The following is a 17,500-nucleotide window of genomic DNA, read 5'->3' as shown; positions in this document are numbered from 1 at the left end:
GTTAGTGAAATTTTTGCTGTTTTAATTATTTCAGTCGAAGGTCAGTATGTATTGGACTTGTTGTTCTGTATCAATTAATTTTTGTCATGAATCTCCATTTTGTTCTGATCATATATTGTTCTATGTTTTTTTGTGGTTCTTTGTTCTCCTTCAATTTATTATTCATCAAGTATTCTTTTTCTAGTGTTGTTTTGTCCTCTTCCCCCCTCTCTCTCCCTCCCTCCCCACTCTTTCTCTCACCAAATCCATTCTATTTTATCTTTTAGCTTTTGTGAAACTTTTCTACCCAAACTCTCTCTTACTCTCTATCATTTTCTCCCTCCCTCCTTCCCCCATCCCCCTTTCTCCCTCTCTTCCCCCCCCCACTCTCTCTCTCTCTCTCTCTCCCAAATTTATTTTATTTCAACTTTTAGCTTCCGATTTGTTTTGTCATCCTTTGTACTCCTAAGTGTCCTTCTAACTCTCTCTAGTATACATATCATTTAGTTTATGCTTCTACACAATAGGAAAACTTAGTCCATATCTCCTTGTCTGTAATATCTCTTTTCTCCTCTATGACTGTTTTTCTAAGCTTGAGTCAGCAAATGTCATGCCTTGACTTCCCAGGATGTTGGTAATGAGATGTTGCTCTCTCTAGGGTTGTAGTCTTTGTGTAGTGATTGTAGTAATGGTGTAGAAACCACCACTGCCCTTGATCCATTGAATGCTATTAAACAGCCACTGCTATCCATGACATGCGACCGTTAGATAACATTCACTTCCCCATGCGATACCAGAGACTTTTATAGCTTGCCAAACTGTTTCTCTATCTCTCTCTCTCAGTGACGGTTGTAGAGGCAGTAACCCCCCCCCCTCTCTCTCTCTCTCAACCTCCCTTCCTCCCTCTCTCCCTTTCCCCTCTTTTCTCTCTCAATCCTGTGCTTTAATGTGGGTAAAATTTATGATAGCCTTCATACTCCACCTTTTCCCACCAAGTTAGGAACCTGTCGTCATTCACGAAGCTGTTTGCTTGCCAATTATCATACACAGGTTATGAACATGTCATTGATCATCACCCAGCTATTGGACTTATCAGTCACCATCAGACTGCGAATCTGAAATCTTATAAGCAGTCATCCCCAGGTTGTGAACCTTCCATCAGTCATCCTCATCTGTGAACCTGTCATCCCATCACCTGGCATCACCAGGTCGTAAAACTATCAATGATCATTACCAAACTAATCACCAGTCTATGAATTTGTCATCAGTCGTCACCAGCTTGTAAAATTATAATTACCAGGCTATGAATATTTTAACAGTCATCACCAGCCTGTGAACTTATCATCACCAGTCTATGAATTTGTTATCAGTCATCACCAGCTTGTGAATTTGTCATCAATGATCTCCAATTATCAAGTGCACCTTTACCTCATTGAATCAGGGGAGAGGTAAGAACGAGAGGGTTCTTTGCTGTATCCATATGTTTCAAGCTATAAGGGTCCAAAGCCCATCTTTTCCCCTTCAGATTTGATTTCCACAGGCTACAAGGTCCTGGGCAGTCCCTTATTCCATTCTGGACTATTACTAAAGGAGATATCCCGGTGGGAGAGATCATAGTTGAGCCAAGTGTTCATATAGTCTATCGAAAACTGTAGGAGAGAGAACAAAGCCCTGCCTGACCCCTTAATTCACAGGAAAGAAGTTAGATATCTGCATGTATGAGCCTCTCGCTTGTTACAAGACTCCTACAAGTCTAGTGGAGCAATGACAGGATATACAGTTTGGACTCTTTATTGAGTAAATCACACAGATAAATAAACACTTCACAAAATAATACAAACATCTTGAGAGCAGTATGAGGGGTAGAATGCAGTACAAGTCCCAACCCACCCATGGGGCAGTGAAACAGAAAGTGGGATGCTCAGCTCAGACAGTTATTATAAGTATTCTACATGAGCATTGCTATAAAGGGTTAAGATCAGATAAATTGATAACCCTCCATAAAGCGGCCTTGTTCGCTCAAACACTTTATATTCACCCTTAAGGCACTATGGATGTCATCCTCGAGGGGTGAATAATTTATCTGGTTCTACCTAGCTGGCCATTACTTCCCTTTGTGCTCTTTCTTGGCTACTTCTAGACTTCCACATCGAGGTGTCCAATGGTAAGTTGACGTCATCCTTCACTTGGCCCAGGCTTCCTCGTCCTGGTCTTCCTTTCCCTGGCTGTTCTACCGGCATCGTCTTCTCGTCCTCTAATTGGCTGTATTTCTCTCCATCTTCATGTCTGCTCTTCCTTGCCTTCCTCTGCTTTCTGATCTTCATCTAGGTATCTTTGGAGGTGCACTCGTCCTCATATCCAGGTCATTTTTTAGCAATGTACCTTTCTCCTCTACACATCCTTGTAGACCCCATCCAGAGTCTTGGCATCCAGACGTCCTTGTAGTCTTCATCCTGATCTATACGCATCCTGGTAAATGGCACTCTACCCACATGGCAAATCAGTGGGTTTTATGGGTGATCTTATGGCGATGCTCTTCCCTCGGCATATAAAGGTGAATGCATTGGCAAGTAGCTCAACCAAGATCATACACACTAGGGCCAATGTGGGAAAAGAATGGTAACAGAGTCAGGGAGTGTGAGTGTGTAACATTAGAGACTTTTTTCAAGTATTAGTTTTTTTTCTCTCTCAACAAAGATAGTGAGAAAATAGAAGAGGGAGATGTTAGTAGTGTTTCCGAAGAACTTGTTTAAACTACAAGCCATCTCAGATAGTCAAGAAAAACATAGACTTTGTAATTTAAGTTTCTTGTTTGGCAAGAGAGAAGGTAACAGCAATCTTCTCATATAAGAGAAAAATGCAATAAAAAGATATAAAATTATTTGCATCCAGTCCTTCACTTGTCATGACTTGTCGATGGAGGAAGAGGCAATGTTTGCGGGCAACCAAGAACAAAGCTTCTTGAAAACTCTGGATGGCATACGGATGTCATCAAAGCCATGAAGGCAGGAGGAATCTCCAGATAATACACAAAGGAATCGAAAAGCGACATCCCTCTTACCAACCCTGGCCACCATGGGCCAAACCTTCTTTTGATGTGATCATCACTTCCCTCCCAATAAAAAAAAAAAAAAAATCTAAATATCAAACAAATAGCAGATTTCATAAACTCCAGACCTATAGCAAACGATCTGATAATATACAAATATGGATCTGTAGACCCATTCTGTAACCATGAAGCTGCCGTGTTCCACTGCTCCAACCAAACACTGGAATTTGCTATGAATGCCCACCCAACATCCTTACTTATGTACACAGACTCTCGTTCTGCCATTCGAACACTGGGATTTAAATGGCCTCTAGAAAACCCTTTTCCTGGTCACCTCCATCCATGCGAAACTACAAACTCACAAATAACGATTGTATAGTAACTCTCACATAGATACTAGCCACATAAGCATCCATGGAATGATGTAGCAGTCCAATTAACTGGTGCAGCACTTCACTCCACCAACATAAGCATTGCAATACATCCTAGCGCACCTCAACTCAAAGCCTTTGTCAAAAGGAATATCTTTTTTTTTTTTTTTTAAATCCAAGCTTGAACACATACTATGGATATCTTGAGGATCCCCCTCTGCCACATAGTATAAAGAGGTCGCCTTCTACAACAGACCCCTATATACAAGACTTCCAGACACTAAGTTGTCTCTGATTCACTCCGATACACCGAGGTAATTATTTCTAGCTTATACATATCAGATTAAGGATTACTTCACAATGGAGCTTACCAATAGCTATTTTTCTGAACAGTAATAACGTAAAATTAATGGAGAGACAGAAGACATTCCCTAAATAACACCTCTACACTGCAAATCTCTGACTAGCACTCGCGACGACTAATTCTGATGTATTCATCTGTCATGAAATCACACAACCTCCTACGATTTATCTAAACTATGCAAGCAGCTTCCATAAGAACAGAGAACTGATAAGGATACAATCAACAGCTGCACAGTGATTCTAACCCAAAAGCTGCATCATTCAATTATGGACACATAACTGCTTTAATGTACCTTTTGACTACCATAGGCTCCTTCAAAACGCAAAAACCTATATTAGGCATCTTGTAACCTGGACACTTATCCTACGTTTTTGTACTCTACGATTTCCAATATGGAATAGACACTGGTGCTAAATTCACTGTACAATTAACATAAAATTCGGTTTAGTCTCCATTATTGTGCGAACTGAATGAACCACCACAAAGCAGTGTAACAATATCCCCATGGTGTCCATAGCAATAACAACAAAAAAACGGTCCATTGTTTAGGTTTTATCTATTTACAATAAATAAATAAATAAAACAACCAAAACGGTTTTTTTTAGATCCAGAAAAATTTTGTAATAGAATATCAAAGACTGCTAAATTGTGTTCTATTTTTGTACCTGGGTTAGCGAGGCCTCACTGTCCCTTCCTACATCTCGGAAAATAGTTACAGGTGAGGAAGGGTTAAGTAATTGTATAGCCATGTTTGTGTACAAGAAAAAAAGTGTATCAAGACATAAAAGATTCCACAACAATTACCACTCTTTCCCGACACAAACTAATGGAAGAGCAGAAACTAAAAAGACCCAAATGTGGGGAAGAAAGTATTTAAAAGGCCTAAATGTAGGGAAGGAAAGTAATTAAAAGGCCTATATGTGGATGAAAAACAAGAATAGAAATTAAGAAGAATTGAAAGATTTGAAAAGGCCTCAATGTGGGAGAAGCAAAGAATTGAAAAGGCTCAAATGAGGGAAAAGAAAGCATTAAAAGGCCCAAATGTGGGAAAACAAATTACTGAAAAGGCCTAAATGTGAAAAGTAAGAATTGAAGATGTCTACATGTGGATAATAAAAGAAATAAATAAAAAGGCTTAAATGTGTAAGAAAAGAAAATTGAAAAGGCCTAAATGTGGGGAAAAAAGCAAGTAAAAGTCCCAAATGTGGGAGAAGGAATAATTGAAAAGGCCTAAATGAGCGTGTGTGTGTGGGGGGGGGGGGATATTTGAAAAGGTCCAAATGTATGAGAAGACATTAAAGGTATGAAAAGCCCAAATTTGGGATAAGGGAAAAATGAAAAGGCACAAATGTAGAAAAGAACAAACTGAAAAGGTCCACATGTGCATTTAAGTGGTTTTCGAAGTCTTTGTTGTCGTACCTTGGTTATGCTGCAAAAGCCGCCACCGTCAACAGTTGTAAGAGTCTCTCTCTTATGATAAATTCCTACAAGTGCAGCGCTGTAATAATGGACTATACAGATTTTACCCTATATTGCCCTGAACACAGAAATGAGTAAGCACTACACAAATACACTCTGGAAAACAGTGCAAGGCTAAGCACGTAGGACCTGTAAAACCCAATGCTTTACCACTCTGAACCCTGGAGATCGTCTCCATAACTTCTCTCAGGGATTGGCTGGCAGGAAAGGGGTAATTAGGAAATGGCCTACATCTTGAAGGTTCCCAATATGCATTCCTTGTCCCTCAGCACCGCCCTAGTCCTACATGTCGAAGTTATATACATGTCCCAGTCATCAGCTAAGCAAGCTGTGTAACCCACAACCATGGCCTCTAGTATCTTCAACAAAATTCGGGTCTTCCTAGTTCTTGGATGGTCACCTATTGCCAATGGCCTCCCAAACTGCATCAGAAATTTAACTTTTTGAGTCTTAGAACACTTCAATTTGTTCACGTGGAAACCCTGGTGTGGTCAATGGACAGACAGGAGGTTAAGAAGTGGACCTAGATGGAGAACTATGGTCATAATCGGTAACTTAGAGCTCTGGTAGACCCTACAATTCTAAAGAATCTTCCAGTGAGTGTAGACAATAGACATACAGCTGCAGAATCTACCTTAAAAAGAGCTAGGAGTGAGCAGTTATATTTACTGTTATTAATATCCCTATACTACTCAGTTAAACACCCAACACGGCTAAAATTGCAGTTATGAGCCTAAGAGAAAGAGAAAGCAACTCAATGCTGAAAATGTAAAGCGAAAGTCATACAAGCAACATATTTAGAAAAGTGGATAATGAAAAAATTTAACTAATGAAGACAGTATTATAAATAAAAGGGGATGATTAGTTGCATTGGTAAAGTCAATCAAGAGGCACTGCACCATTTTCTTATTAAGGGGGAAATGCACTTATACTCACTAGGGATGATCAACAACCTCATATCATCAGATCACCATCAACTTATAAAGTGCATCTTTACCTCGTTTAAAAAAATAATCCACCCTTTACTTTTTTCAATATACTCCTATTCCCTATTATGGTTAGGAATGTCATTCATTAGTTCAGTGGCAGGTAGAATGAACCATCTCTAAATTTACAGAGTTTAACCATGCAAAAGAAATATGAAAAATAAAATACTGAACACAAAGAAGGAAAAATACACAGCCCAAAATGTGATGTCCATATCTTAACCTCTAAGTTCAATAATAAGATAATTACAAAGATAAATGGATCTGCAGCTTAAGCAAACAACTTGTTTGTTGTTCAAACTAAAAGTAAAATAAAGCCTTAGGCACCACCTAAAGGCATGCAAGAAATGACATTGCAAACTCGTCAACAACTGCCGTTTGCATCCGCTAGTCGAAAACAAAGTAAGAATGTAGAGAGACTGATAAGCAGGTAAATAGCGAGACAGTGATAGAGAAAAAATCATTACCTGTTCCCCTTCCAAAACTCGGCGGTGGACATTCAAGGGTTTGCTTCACTCGCACAACGGGGTCTCTCTCGTCGTCATAGCCGTAAACAAAAGTGAAGCGACAGTCATTTTCGTCAAAGAAGGTGCATAAACGTTCTTCTTCTATTTCTTCTCTGGCAACTTGCACCATTGTGGAGTTGAATAGCTTGCACTCTTGCATACACTCATCCTCGCTTAAATCTCCCGTGCCAAATGCCTGGCATTGAACGCAAGATTTGTACTCAAGACAGCTGCCTCTACAGGTTGGACAGTCCTCACACCACTTGCCAGAATACCTCCCACCCGCTGAGGCGCTGCATCTACACATGTTGCACTCGCATATGCCTTGGTTTGAACAGATTTCTCCAGTCTCAGGGTTCCTGCAATTCTCCACGCTTTCCTCACACTCGCAGGCTTCTCCTGTCCACCCAGGTTTGCACCGACACCTATTGCAGATGCATTCGCCATGGTCGGGTCCCGAACAGAGAAGTCCATTGTGTCGATCGCAGAGGAAGTTGGTGCATTCGCAGAACTGCCCACTGATAATCTCCAGGTGGTTGGGGGTTGAATCGCAGCTGCACTGTCCACATGCACAGGTTCCTCGACCACTGCATGGACTCGATGCCCTCGTTTCCTTGCAGGAGGAGTCATCGAAGGCCTCCGGTCCCCAGGGAGTGTCCTTGGGACACAACTCGGCTGTCGAATCCCGACGTTCTGATACAGCTGTGGATCCTGCATTGAGAAGAATTTTGATTAGGTGTTGGTAGTCATCTCTATGGTTGATGTTCTTTGCATCATCGGCTTAGCTGGCAACCTAAGACGTCTTGAAGAAAAGGGAACTATGTGTAGGAAACAGACAAACAAAAAGATACATGAATAGTAGAATCAAAAGGGTTGGTTGGGTGTTATTATTATTATTGTGAAGAAGCTTTTGAATGTTGAGAATGAATGAGTGAAAGCAATATTGGTGACTAGCACCTCTGTATTCTAAATGATCACCACAGTAAGTCAGTCATAAGATGACCGTCACCCTCAAATTATTCAACTTTTCAGTCATCAATTTACAAAGTACGTTATTGCCTCATTACAAGAGCAAATGAAAAAAAATAAATACTCTCGATTTGTCTAATTATCATTCCCTTTTCATGTTTGTTTATTCTTTTAAAATTCCAATCACTTGGTTGTTTTGTGATCATTGAAATAAAGAATTTTCAAAGCTGTACAGTACTCTGCTATGAGGTAGAATCATCTGTAAGTGATGCATAGATGGGAAAAAAGGCATCTTTAATAACATATTGTATCAAGTTCATCACATTTTGAACTACTCATTAGATTTTGTATTGTTTTATGTTCATTCATAAAAGGTATTCAAAACTGCAGGGTACCAGTGAAGTGGTACTATGATCTGACTTAATGAAATTCAAAATTCTTGTGGTAGTGTCACTTCTACCATTGCCGTCGTGCAATCATTAAATACATACTTATGCTTTGCATTCACCATGTATCGCGCGCAGTGACACTTGTACATGTAATTATACACAATGTATTATTTAGTATTAGACACGCCATGCATGCATACTACCTGTCATTTAATAGACCTTTGTAAGGCAGCCAGGCCAGTATCGTTTTGGACCTACGTTGGTCAAACCTTTCATCCCCTCTTCCAAAAGGGGCCCCCTGGGTGCTCTACACATTACTACTCAAACTACCGTTCCCCTCTGGCTACTGTGCCTTCTGTTTCTCGCTTGTTTCCTAATATATGAAGGAACCACAACGTCAAATTACGACATGGGTATTCATATTCAGCGAGTTACACATTTCCCAAATGTTTTGATGAGTTCTCCTTTATGCACTAAACTTCAGACAGATCTAAACTTTCTTATTCAGCTTTAATATGCATACTAAGATACTAGCATCAGCTCCATACGCAACCCAATCGTGTTCAAGGTCATTTTACCTGCTCCAGCACCAAAGGTCGGAGGGCAGTCGAGGGTTTCCTGCACTCGTACAATCGGATTTCTATCTTCGTCATAGCCGTAAACAAAGTAGAAGCGGCATTCATTTTCGTCAAAGAAGGTGCATAAACGTTCTTCTTCTGTTTCTTCTCTGGCAACTTGCACCATTGTGGAGTTGAATAGCTTGCACTCTTGCATACACTCATCCTTGCTTAAATCTCCTGTGCCAAATGCCTGGCATTGAACGCAAGATTTGTACTCAAGACAGCTGCCTCTACAGGTTGGACAGTCCTCACACCACTTGCCAGAATACCTCCCACCCGCTGAGGCACTGCATCTACACCTGTTGCACTCGCATATGCCTTGGTTTGAACAGATTTCTCCAGTCTCAGGGTTCCTGCAATTCTCCACGCTGTCCTCACACTCGCAGGCTTCTCCTGTCCACCCAGGTTTGCACCGACACCTATTGCAGATGCATTCGCCATGGTCGGGTCCCGAACAGAGAAGTCCATTGTGTCGATCGCAGAGGAAGTTGGTGCATTCGCAGAACTGGACTCATTGTTCTGCATCAATTAATTTTTGTCATGAATCTCCATTTTTTCTGGTCAGATATTGTTCTATGTTCTCCTCTAATTTGTTATTCATCCAAGTATTCTTTTTCTAGTCTTGTTTTGCCCTGCTTTAGCCTCAACTCAGCTCTATATTTCTAAGGTATTTTTACAAAACTTTTCTACCCAAACTCTGTCTTTATTATCATTTTCTCTCTCCCTCTTCCCCCTCTCCCCCCCACTCTTTCTCTCTCACCATACCCCTTCTATTTCATCTTTTAGCTTTTGTGAAACTTTTCTACCCAAACTCTCTCTTACTCTCTATCATTTTCTCTCTCCCTCCTTCCCCCACCCCCTTTCTCTTTCTCCACTTACCCCCCACTCTCTCTCTCTCCCAAATTTATTTTATTTCAACTTTTAGCTTCTGATACGTTATGTCATCCTTTGTACTCTTAAGTGGCCTTCTAACTCTCTCTAGTATACATATCATTTAGTTTATGCTTCTACACAATAGGAAAACTTAGTCCATATCTCCTTGTCTGTAATATCTCTTTTCTCCTCTATGACTATTTTTCTAAGCTTGAGTCAGCAAATGTCATGCCTTGACTTCCCAGGATGTTGGTAATGAGATGTTGCTCTCTAGGGTTGTAGTCTTTGTGTAGTGATTGTAGTAATGGTGTAGAAACCACCACTGCCCTTGATCCATTGAATGCTATTAAACAGCCACTGCTAGCCATGACATGCGACCGTTAGATAACATTCACTTCCCCATGCGATACCAGAGACTTTTATAGCTTGCCAAACGGTTTCTCTCTCTCTCAATGACGGTTGTAGAGGCAGTAACCTCTCTCTCTCTCTCTCTCACCCTCCCTTCCTCCCTCCCTTTCCCCTCTTCTCTCTCTCGATCCTGTGCTTTAATGTGGGTAAAATTTATGATAGCCTTCATACTCCACCTTTTCCCACCAAGTTAGGAACCTGTCGTCATTCACGAAGCTGTTTGCTTGCGAATTATCATACACAGGTTATGAACATGTCATTGATCATCACCCAGCTATTGGACTTATCAGTCACCATCAGACTGCGAATCTGAAATCTTATAAGCAGTCATCCCCAGGTTGTGAACCTTCCATCAGTCATCCTCATCTGTGAACCTGTCATCCCATCACCTGGCATCACCAGGTCGTGAAACTATCAATGATCATTACCAATCCTTGTCGTCATTCATTACCAAACTGTTAACCAGTCATGTATCATCAACAGTCTATGAATTTGGCATTAGTCGTCACCAGCTTGTAAAATTATAATTACTAGGCTATGAATATTTTATCAGTCATCACCACCCTGTGAACTTATCATCACCAGTCTATGAATTTGTTATCAGTCATCACCAGCTTGTGAATTTGTCATCAATGATCTCCAATTATCAAGTGCACCTTTACCTCATTGAATCAGGGGAGACTTAAGAACGAGGGGGTTCTTTGCTGTATCCATATGTTTCAAGCTATAAGGGTCCAAAGCCCATCTTTTCCTCTTCAGATTTGATTTCCACAGGCTACAAGGTCCTGGGCAGTCCCTTATTCCATCCAGGACTGTTATTAAAGGAGATATCCCGGTGGGAGAGATCATTGTCGAGCCAAGTGTTCATATAGTCTATCGAAAACTGTAGGAGAACAAAGCCCTGCCTGACCCCTTAATTCACAGGAAAGAAGTTAGATATCTGCATGTATGAGCCTCTCGCTTGTTACAATAGACTCCTACAAGTCTAGTGGAGCAATGACAGGATATACAGTTTGGACTCTTTATTGAGTACATCACACAGATAAATAAACACTTCACAAAATAATACAAACATCTTGAGAGCAGTATGAGGGGTAGAATGCAGTACAAGTCCCAACCCACCCATGGGGCAGTGAAACAGAAAGTGGGATGCTCAGCGCAGACAGTTATTAGGAGTATTCTACATGAGCATTGCTATAAAGGGTTAAGATCAGATAAATTGATAACCCTCCATAAAGCGGCCTTGTTCGCTCAAACACTTTATATTCACCCTTAAGGCACCATGAATAAGTCATCCTCGCGGGGTAAATAATTTATCTGGTTCTACCTAGCTGGCCATTACTTCCCTTTGTGCTCTTTCTTGGCTACTTCTAGACTTCCACATCGAGGTGTCCAGTGGTAAGTTGAGGTCATCCTTCACTTGGCCCAGGCTTCCTCGTCCTGGTCTTCCTTTCCCTGGCTGGTGTTCTACCGGCATCGTCTTCTCGTCCTCTTATTGGCTGTATTTCTCTCCATCTTCATGTCTGCTCTTCCTTGCCTTCCTCTGCTTTCTGATCTTCATCTAGGTATCTCAACTCAAAGCCTTTGTCAAAAGGAATATCTTATATTTTTTTAATCCAAGCTTGAACACATACTATGGATATCTTGAGGATCCCCCTCTGCCACATAGTATAAAGAGGTCGCCTTCTACAACAGACCCCTATATACAAGACTTCCAGACACTAAGTTGCCTCTGATTCACTCCTAAGTCCGATACACTGAGATAATTATTTCTAGCTTATACATATCAGATTAAGGATTACTTCACAATGGAGCTTACCAATAGCTATTTTTCTGAACAGTAATAAAGTAAAATTAATGGAGAGACAGAAGACATTCCCTAAATAACACCTCTACACTGCAAATCTCTGACTAGCACTCGCGACGACTAATTCTGATGTATTCATCTGTCATGAAATCACACAACCTCCTACGATTTATCTAAACTATGCAAGCAGCTTCCATAAGAACAGAGAACTGATAAGGATACAATCAACAGCTGCACAGTGATTCTAACTCAAAAGCTGCATCATTCAATTATGGACACATAACTGCTTTAATTTACCTTTTGACTACCATAGGCTCCTTCAAAACGCAAAAACCTATATTAGGCATCTGGACACTTATCCTACGTTTTTGTACTCTACGATTTCCATTATGGAATAGACACTGGTGCTAAATTCACTGTACAATTAATATAAAATTCGGTTTAGTCTCCATTATTGTGCGAACTGAATGAACCACCACAAAGCAGTGTAACAATATCCCCATGGCGTCCATAGCAATAACAAAACAAAAAAACGGTCCATTGTTTAGGTTTTATCTATTTACAATAAATAAATAAATAAAACAACCAAAACGGTTTTTTTAGATCCAGAGAAATTTTGTAATAGAATATCAAAGACTGCTAAATTGTGTTCTATTTTTGTACCTGGGTTAGCGAGGCCTCACTGTCCCTTCCCACATCTCGGAAAATAGTTACAGGTGAGAAAGGGTTTAGTAATTGTATAGCCATGTTTGTGTACAAGAAAAAAAGTGTATCAAGACATAAAAGATTGCACAACAATTACCACTCTTTCCCGACACAAACTAATGGAAGAGCAGAAACTGAAAAGACCCAAATGTGGGGAAGAAAGTATTTAAAAGGCCCAAATGTAGGGAAGGAAAGTAATTAAAAGGCCTATATGTGGATGAAAAACAAAATAGAAATTAAGAAGAATTGAAAGATTTGAAAAGGCCTCAATGTGGGAGAAGCAAAGAATTGAAAAGGCTCAAATGAAGGGAAAGAAAGCATTAAAAGGCCCAAATGTGGGAAAACAAATTACTGAAAAGGTCTAAATGTGAAAAGTAATAATTGAAAATGTCTACATGTGGATAATAAAAGAAATAAATAAAAATGCTTAAATGTGTAAGAAAAGAAAATTGAAAAGGCCTAAATGTGGGGAAAAAAGCAAGTAAAAGTCCCAAATGTGGGAGAAGGAATAATTGAAAAGGCCTAAATGTGCGTGTGTGTGTGTGGGGGGGGGGGGATATTTGAAAAGGTCCAAATGTATGAGAAGACATTAAAGGTATGAAAAGCCCAAATTTGGGATAAGGGAAAAATGAAAAGGCACAAATGTAGAAAAGAACAAACTGAAAAGGTCCACATGTGCATTTAATTGGTTTTCGAAGTCTTTGTTGTCGTACCTTGGTTATGCTGCAAAAGCCGCCACCGTCAACAGTTGTAAGAGTCTCTCTCTTATGATAAATTCCTACAAGTGCAGCGCTGTAATAATGGGCTATACAGATTTTACCCTATATTGCCCTGAACACAGAAATGAGTAAGCACTACACAAATACACTCTGGAAAACAGTGCAAGGCTAAGCACGTAGGACCTGTAAAACCCAATGCTTTACCACTCTGAACCCTGGAGATCGTCTCCATAACTTCTCTCAGGGATTGGCTGGCAGGAAAGAGGTAATTAGGAAATGGCCTACATCATCTTGAAGGTTCCCAATATGCATTCCTTGTCCCTCAGCACCGCCCTAGTCCTACATGTCGAGGTTATATACATGTCCCAGTCATCAGCTAAGCAAGCTGTGTAACCCACGACCATGGCCTCTAGCATCTCCAACAAAATTCGGGTCTTCCTAGTTCTTGGATGGTCACCTATTGCCAATGGCCTCCCAAACTGCATCAGAAATTTAACTTTTTGAGTCTTAGAACACTTCAATTTGTTCACGTGGAAACCCTGGTGTGGTCAATGGACAGACAGGAGGTTAAGAAGTGGACAGAGATGGAGAACTATGGTCATAATCGGTAACTTAGAGCTCTGGTAGACCCTACAATTCTAAAGAATCTTCCAGTGAGTGTAGACAATAGACATACAGCTGCAGAATCTACCTTAAAAAGAGCTAGGAGTGAGCAGTTATATTTACTGTTATTAATATCCCTATACTACTCAGTTAAACACCCAACACGGCTAAAATTGCAGTTATGAGCCTAAGAGAAAGAGAAAGCAACTCAATGCTGAAAATGTAAAGCGAAAGTCATACAAGCAACATATTTAGAAAAGTAGATAATGAAAAAAATTGAATTAATGAAGACAGTATTATAAATAAAAGGGGATGATTAGTTGCATTGGTAAAGTCAATCAAGAGGCACTGCACCATTTTCTTATTAAGGGGGAAATGCACTTATACTCACTAGGGATGATCAACAACCTCATATCATCAGATCACCATCAACTTATAAAGTGCATCTTTACCTCGTTTAAAGAAATAATCCACCCTTTACTTTTTTCAATATACTCCTATTCCCTATTATGGTTAGGAATGTCATTCATTAGTTCAGTGGCAGGTAGAATGAACAATCTCTAAATGTACAGAGTTTAACCATGCAAAAGAAATGTGAAAAATAAAATACTGAACACAAAGAAGGAATAATACACAGCCCAAAATGTGATGTCCATATCTTAACCTCTAAGTTCAATAATAAGATAATTACAAAGATAAATGGATCTGCAGCTTAAGCAAACAACTTGTTTGTTGTTCAAACTAAAAGTAAAATAAAGCCTTAGGCACCACCTAAAGGCATGCAAGAAATGACATTGCAAACTCGTCAACAACTGCCGTTTGCATCCGCTAGTCGAAAACAAAGTAAGAATGTAGAGAGACTGATAAGCAGGTAAATAGCGAGACAGTGATAGAGAAAAAATCATTACCTGCTCCCCTTCCAAAACTCGGCGGTGGACATTCAAGGGTTTGCTTCACTCGCACAACGGGGTCTCTCTCGTCGTCATAGCCGTAAACAAAAGTGAAGCGACAGTCATTTTCGTCAAAGAAGGTGCATAAACGTTCTTCTTCTATTTCTTCTCTGGCAACTTGCACCATTGTGGAGTTGAATAGCTTGCACTCTTGCATACACTCATCCTCGCTTAAATCTCCCGTGCCAAATGCCTGGCATTGAACGCAAGATTTGTACTCAAGACAGCTGCCTCTACAGGTTGGACAGTCCTCACACCACTTGCCAGAATACCTCCCACCCGCTGAGGCACTGCATCTACACATGTTGCACTCGCATATGCCTTGGTTTGAACAGATTTCTCCAGTCACAGGGTTTCTGCAATTCTCCACGCTTTCCTCACACTCGCAGGCTTCTCCTGTCCACCCAGGTTTGCACCGACACCTATTGCAGATGCATTCGCCATGGTCGGGTCCCGAACAGAGAAGTCCATTGTGCCGATCGCAGAGGAAGTTGGTGCATTCGCAGAACTGCCCACTAATAATCTCCAGGTGGTTAGGGGTTGAATCGCAGCTGCACTGTCCACATGCACAGGTTCCTCGACCACTGCATGGACTTGATGCCCTCGTTTCCTTGCAGGAGGAGTCATCGAAGGCCTCCGGTCCCCAGGGAGTGTCCTTGGGACACAACTCGGCTGTCGAATCCCGACGTTCTGATACAGCTGTGGATCCTGCATTGAGAAGAATTTTGATTAGGTGTTGGTAGTCATCTCTATGGTTGATGTTCTTTGCATAGCTGGCAACCTAAGACGTCTTGAAGAGAAGGGAACTATGTGTAGGAAACAGACAAACAAAAAGATACATGAATAGTAGAATCAAAAGGGTTGGTTGGGTGTTATTATTATTATTGTGAAGAAGCTTTTGAATGTTGAGAATGAATGAGTGAAAGCAATATTGGTGACTAGCACCTCTGTATTCTAAATGATCACCACAGTAAGTCAGTCATAAGATGACCGTCACCCTCAAATTATTCAACTTTTCAGTCATCAATTTACAAAGTACGTTATTGCCTCATTACAAGAGCAAATGAAAAAAAAAATACTCTCGATTTGTCTAATCATCATTCCCTTTTCATGTTTGTTTATTCTTTTAAAATTCCAATCACTTGGTTGTTTTGTGATCATTGAAATAAAGAATTTTCAAAGCTGTACAGTACTCTGCTATGAGGTAGAATCATCTGTAAGTGATGCATAGATGGGAAAAAAGGCATCTTTAATAACATATTGTATCAAGTTCATCACATTTTGAACTACTCATTAGATTTTGTATTGTTTTATGTTCATTCATAAAAGGTATTCAAAACTGCAGGGTACCAGTGAAGTGGTACTATGATCTGACTTAATGAAATTCAGAATTCTTGTGGTAGTGTCACTTCTACCATTGCCGTCGTGCAATCATTGAATACATACTTATGCTTTGCATTCACCATGTATCGCGCGCAGTGACACGTACATGTAATTATACACAATGTATTATTTAGTATTAGACACGCCATGCATGCATACTACCTGTCATTCAATAGACCTTTGTAAGGCAGCCAGGCCAGTATCGTTTTGGACCTACGTTGGTCAAACCTTTCATCCCCTCTTCCAAAAGGGGCCCCCTGGGTGCTCTACACATTACTACTCAAACTACCGTTCCCCCCTGGCTACTGTGCCTTCTGTTTCTCGCTTGTTTCCTGATAAATGAAGGAACCACAACGTCAAATTACGACATGGGTATTCATATTCAGCAAGTTACACATTTCCCAAATGTTTTGGTGAGTTCTCCTTTATACACTAAACTTCAGACAGATCTAAACTTTCTTATTCAGCTATAAGATGCATACTAAGATACTAGCATCAGCTCCATACGCAACCCAATCGTGTTCAAGGTCATTTTACCTGCTCCAGCACCAAAGGTCGGAGGGCAGTCGAGGGTTTCCTGCACTCGTACAATCGGATTTCTATCTTCGTCATAGCCGTAAACAAAGTAGAAGCGGCATTCATTTTCGTCAAAGAAGGTGCATAAACGTTCTTCTTCTGTTTCTTCTCTGGCAACTTGCACCATTGTGGAGTTGAATAGCTTGCACTCTTGCATACACTCATCCTCGCTTAAATCTCCTGTGCCAAATGCCTGGCATTGAACGCAAGATTTGTACTCAAGACAGCTGCCTCTACAGGTTGGACAGTCCTCACACCACTTGCCAGAATACCTCCCACCCGCTGAGGCGCTGCATCTACACATGTTGCACTCGCATATGCCTTGGTTTGAACAGATTTCTCCAGTCTCAGGGTTTCTGCAATTCTCTACGCTTTCCTCACACTCGCAGGCTTCTCCTGTCCACCCAGGTTTGCACCGACACCTATTGCAGATGCATTCGCCATGGTCGGGTCCCGAACAGAGAAGTCCATTGTGTCGATCGCAGAGGAAGTTGGTGCATTCGCAGAACTGCCCACTAATAATCTCCAGGTGGTTAGGGGTTGAATCGCAGCTGCACTGTCCACATGTACAGGTTCCTCGACCACTGCATGGACTTGATGCCCTCGTTTCCTTGCAGGAGGAGTCATCGAAGGCCTCCGGTCCCCAGGGAGTGTCCTTGGGACACAACTCGGCTGTCGAATTCCGACCTTCTGATACAGCTGCGGAATACAAGAGAGAAAAGAAATATGATTCAGAAATGAATTCGTAAGAAATGATGATTAAG

At 40.8% G+C, this 17,500-nt stretch overlaps 1 protein-coding gene across 4 annotated transcripts in view; it reads right to left on the bottom strand.

Annotated features, from left to right (window-relative positions):
- Positions 1-1,756: 1,756 nt before the first annotated feature.
- LOC138860105 (uncharacterized) overlaps positions 1,757-17,500 on the bottom strand; it is a 23,408-nt gene continuing 7,664 nt past the window's right edge. For 2 of the 4 annotated variants that reach the window (XM_070116992.1, XM_070116994.1), the window contains exons 3-5: positions 16,698-17,435; positions 14,736-15,485; positions 1,757-7,445 (exon numbers count right to left, since the gene is read on the bottom strand). In XM_070116992.1, coding sequence (XP_069973093.1) covers positions 6,616-7,445; positions 14,736-15,485; positions 16,698-17,435 — 2,318 coding nt within the window. In that variant the 3' untranslated portion in view covers positions 1,757-6,615. The remainder of the gene's footprint in view (positions 7,446-14,735; positions 15,486-16,697; positions 17,436-17,500) is intronic. The other 2 variants (XM_070116993.1, XM_070116995.1) reach the window with 1 other exon arrangement.

Source organism: Penaeus vannamei, chromosome 39 (genome assembly GCF_042767895.1).
Source record: "Penaeus vannamei isolate JL-2024 chromosome 39, ASM4276789v1, whole genome shotgun sequence".
NCBI lineage: Eukaryota > Metazoa > Arthropoda > Malacostraca > Decapoda > Penaeidae > Penaeus > Penaeus vannamei.
Note: the sequence above shows the minus strand (reverse complement) of the source record. Positions and strands in the feature narration are given on the sequence as shown.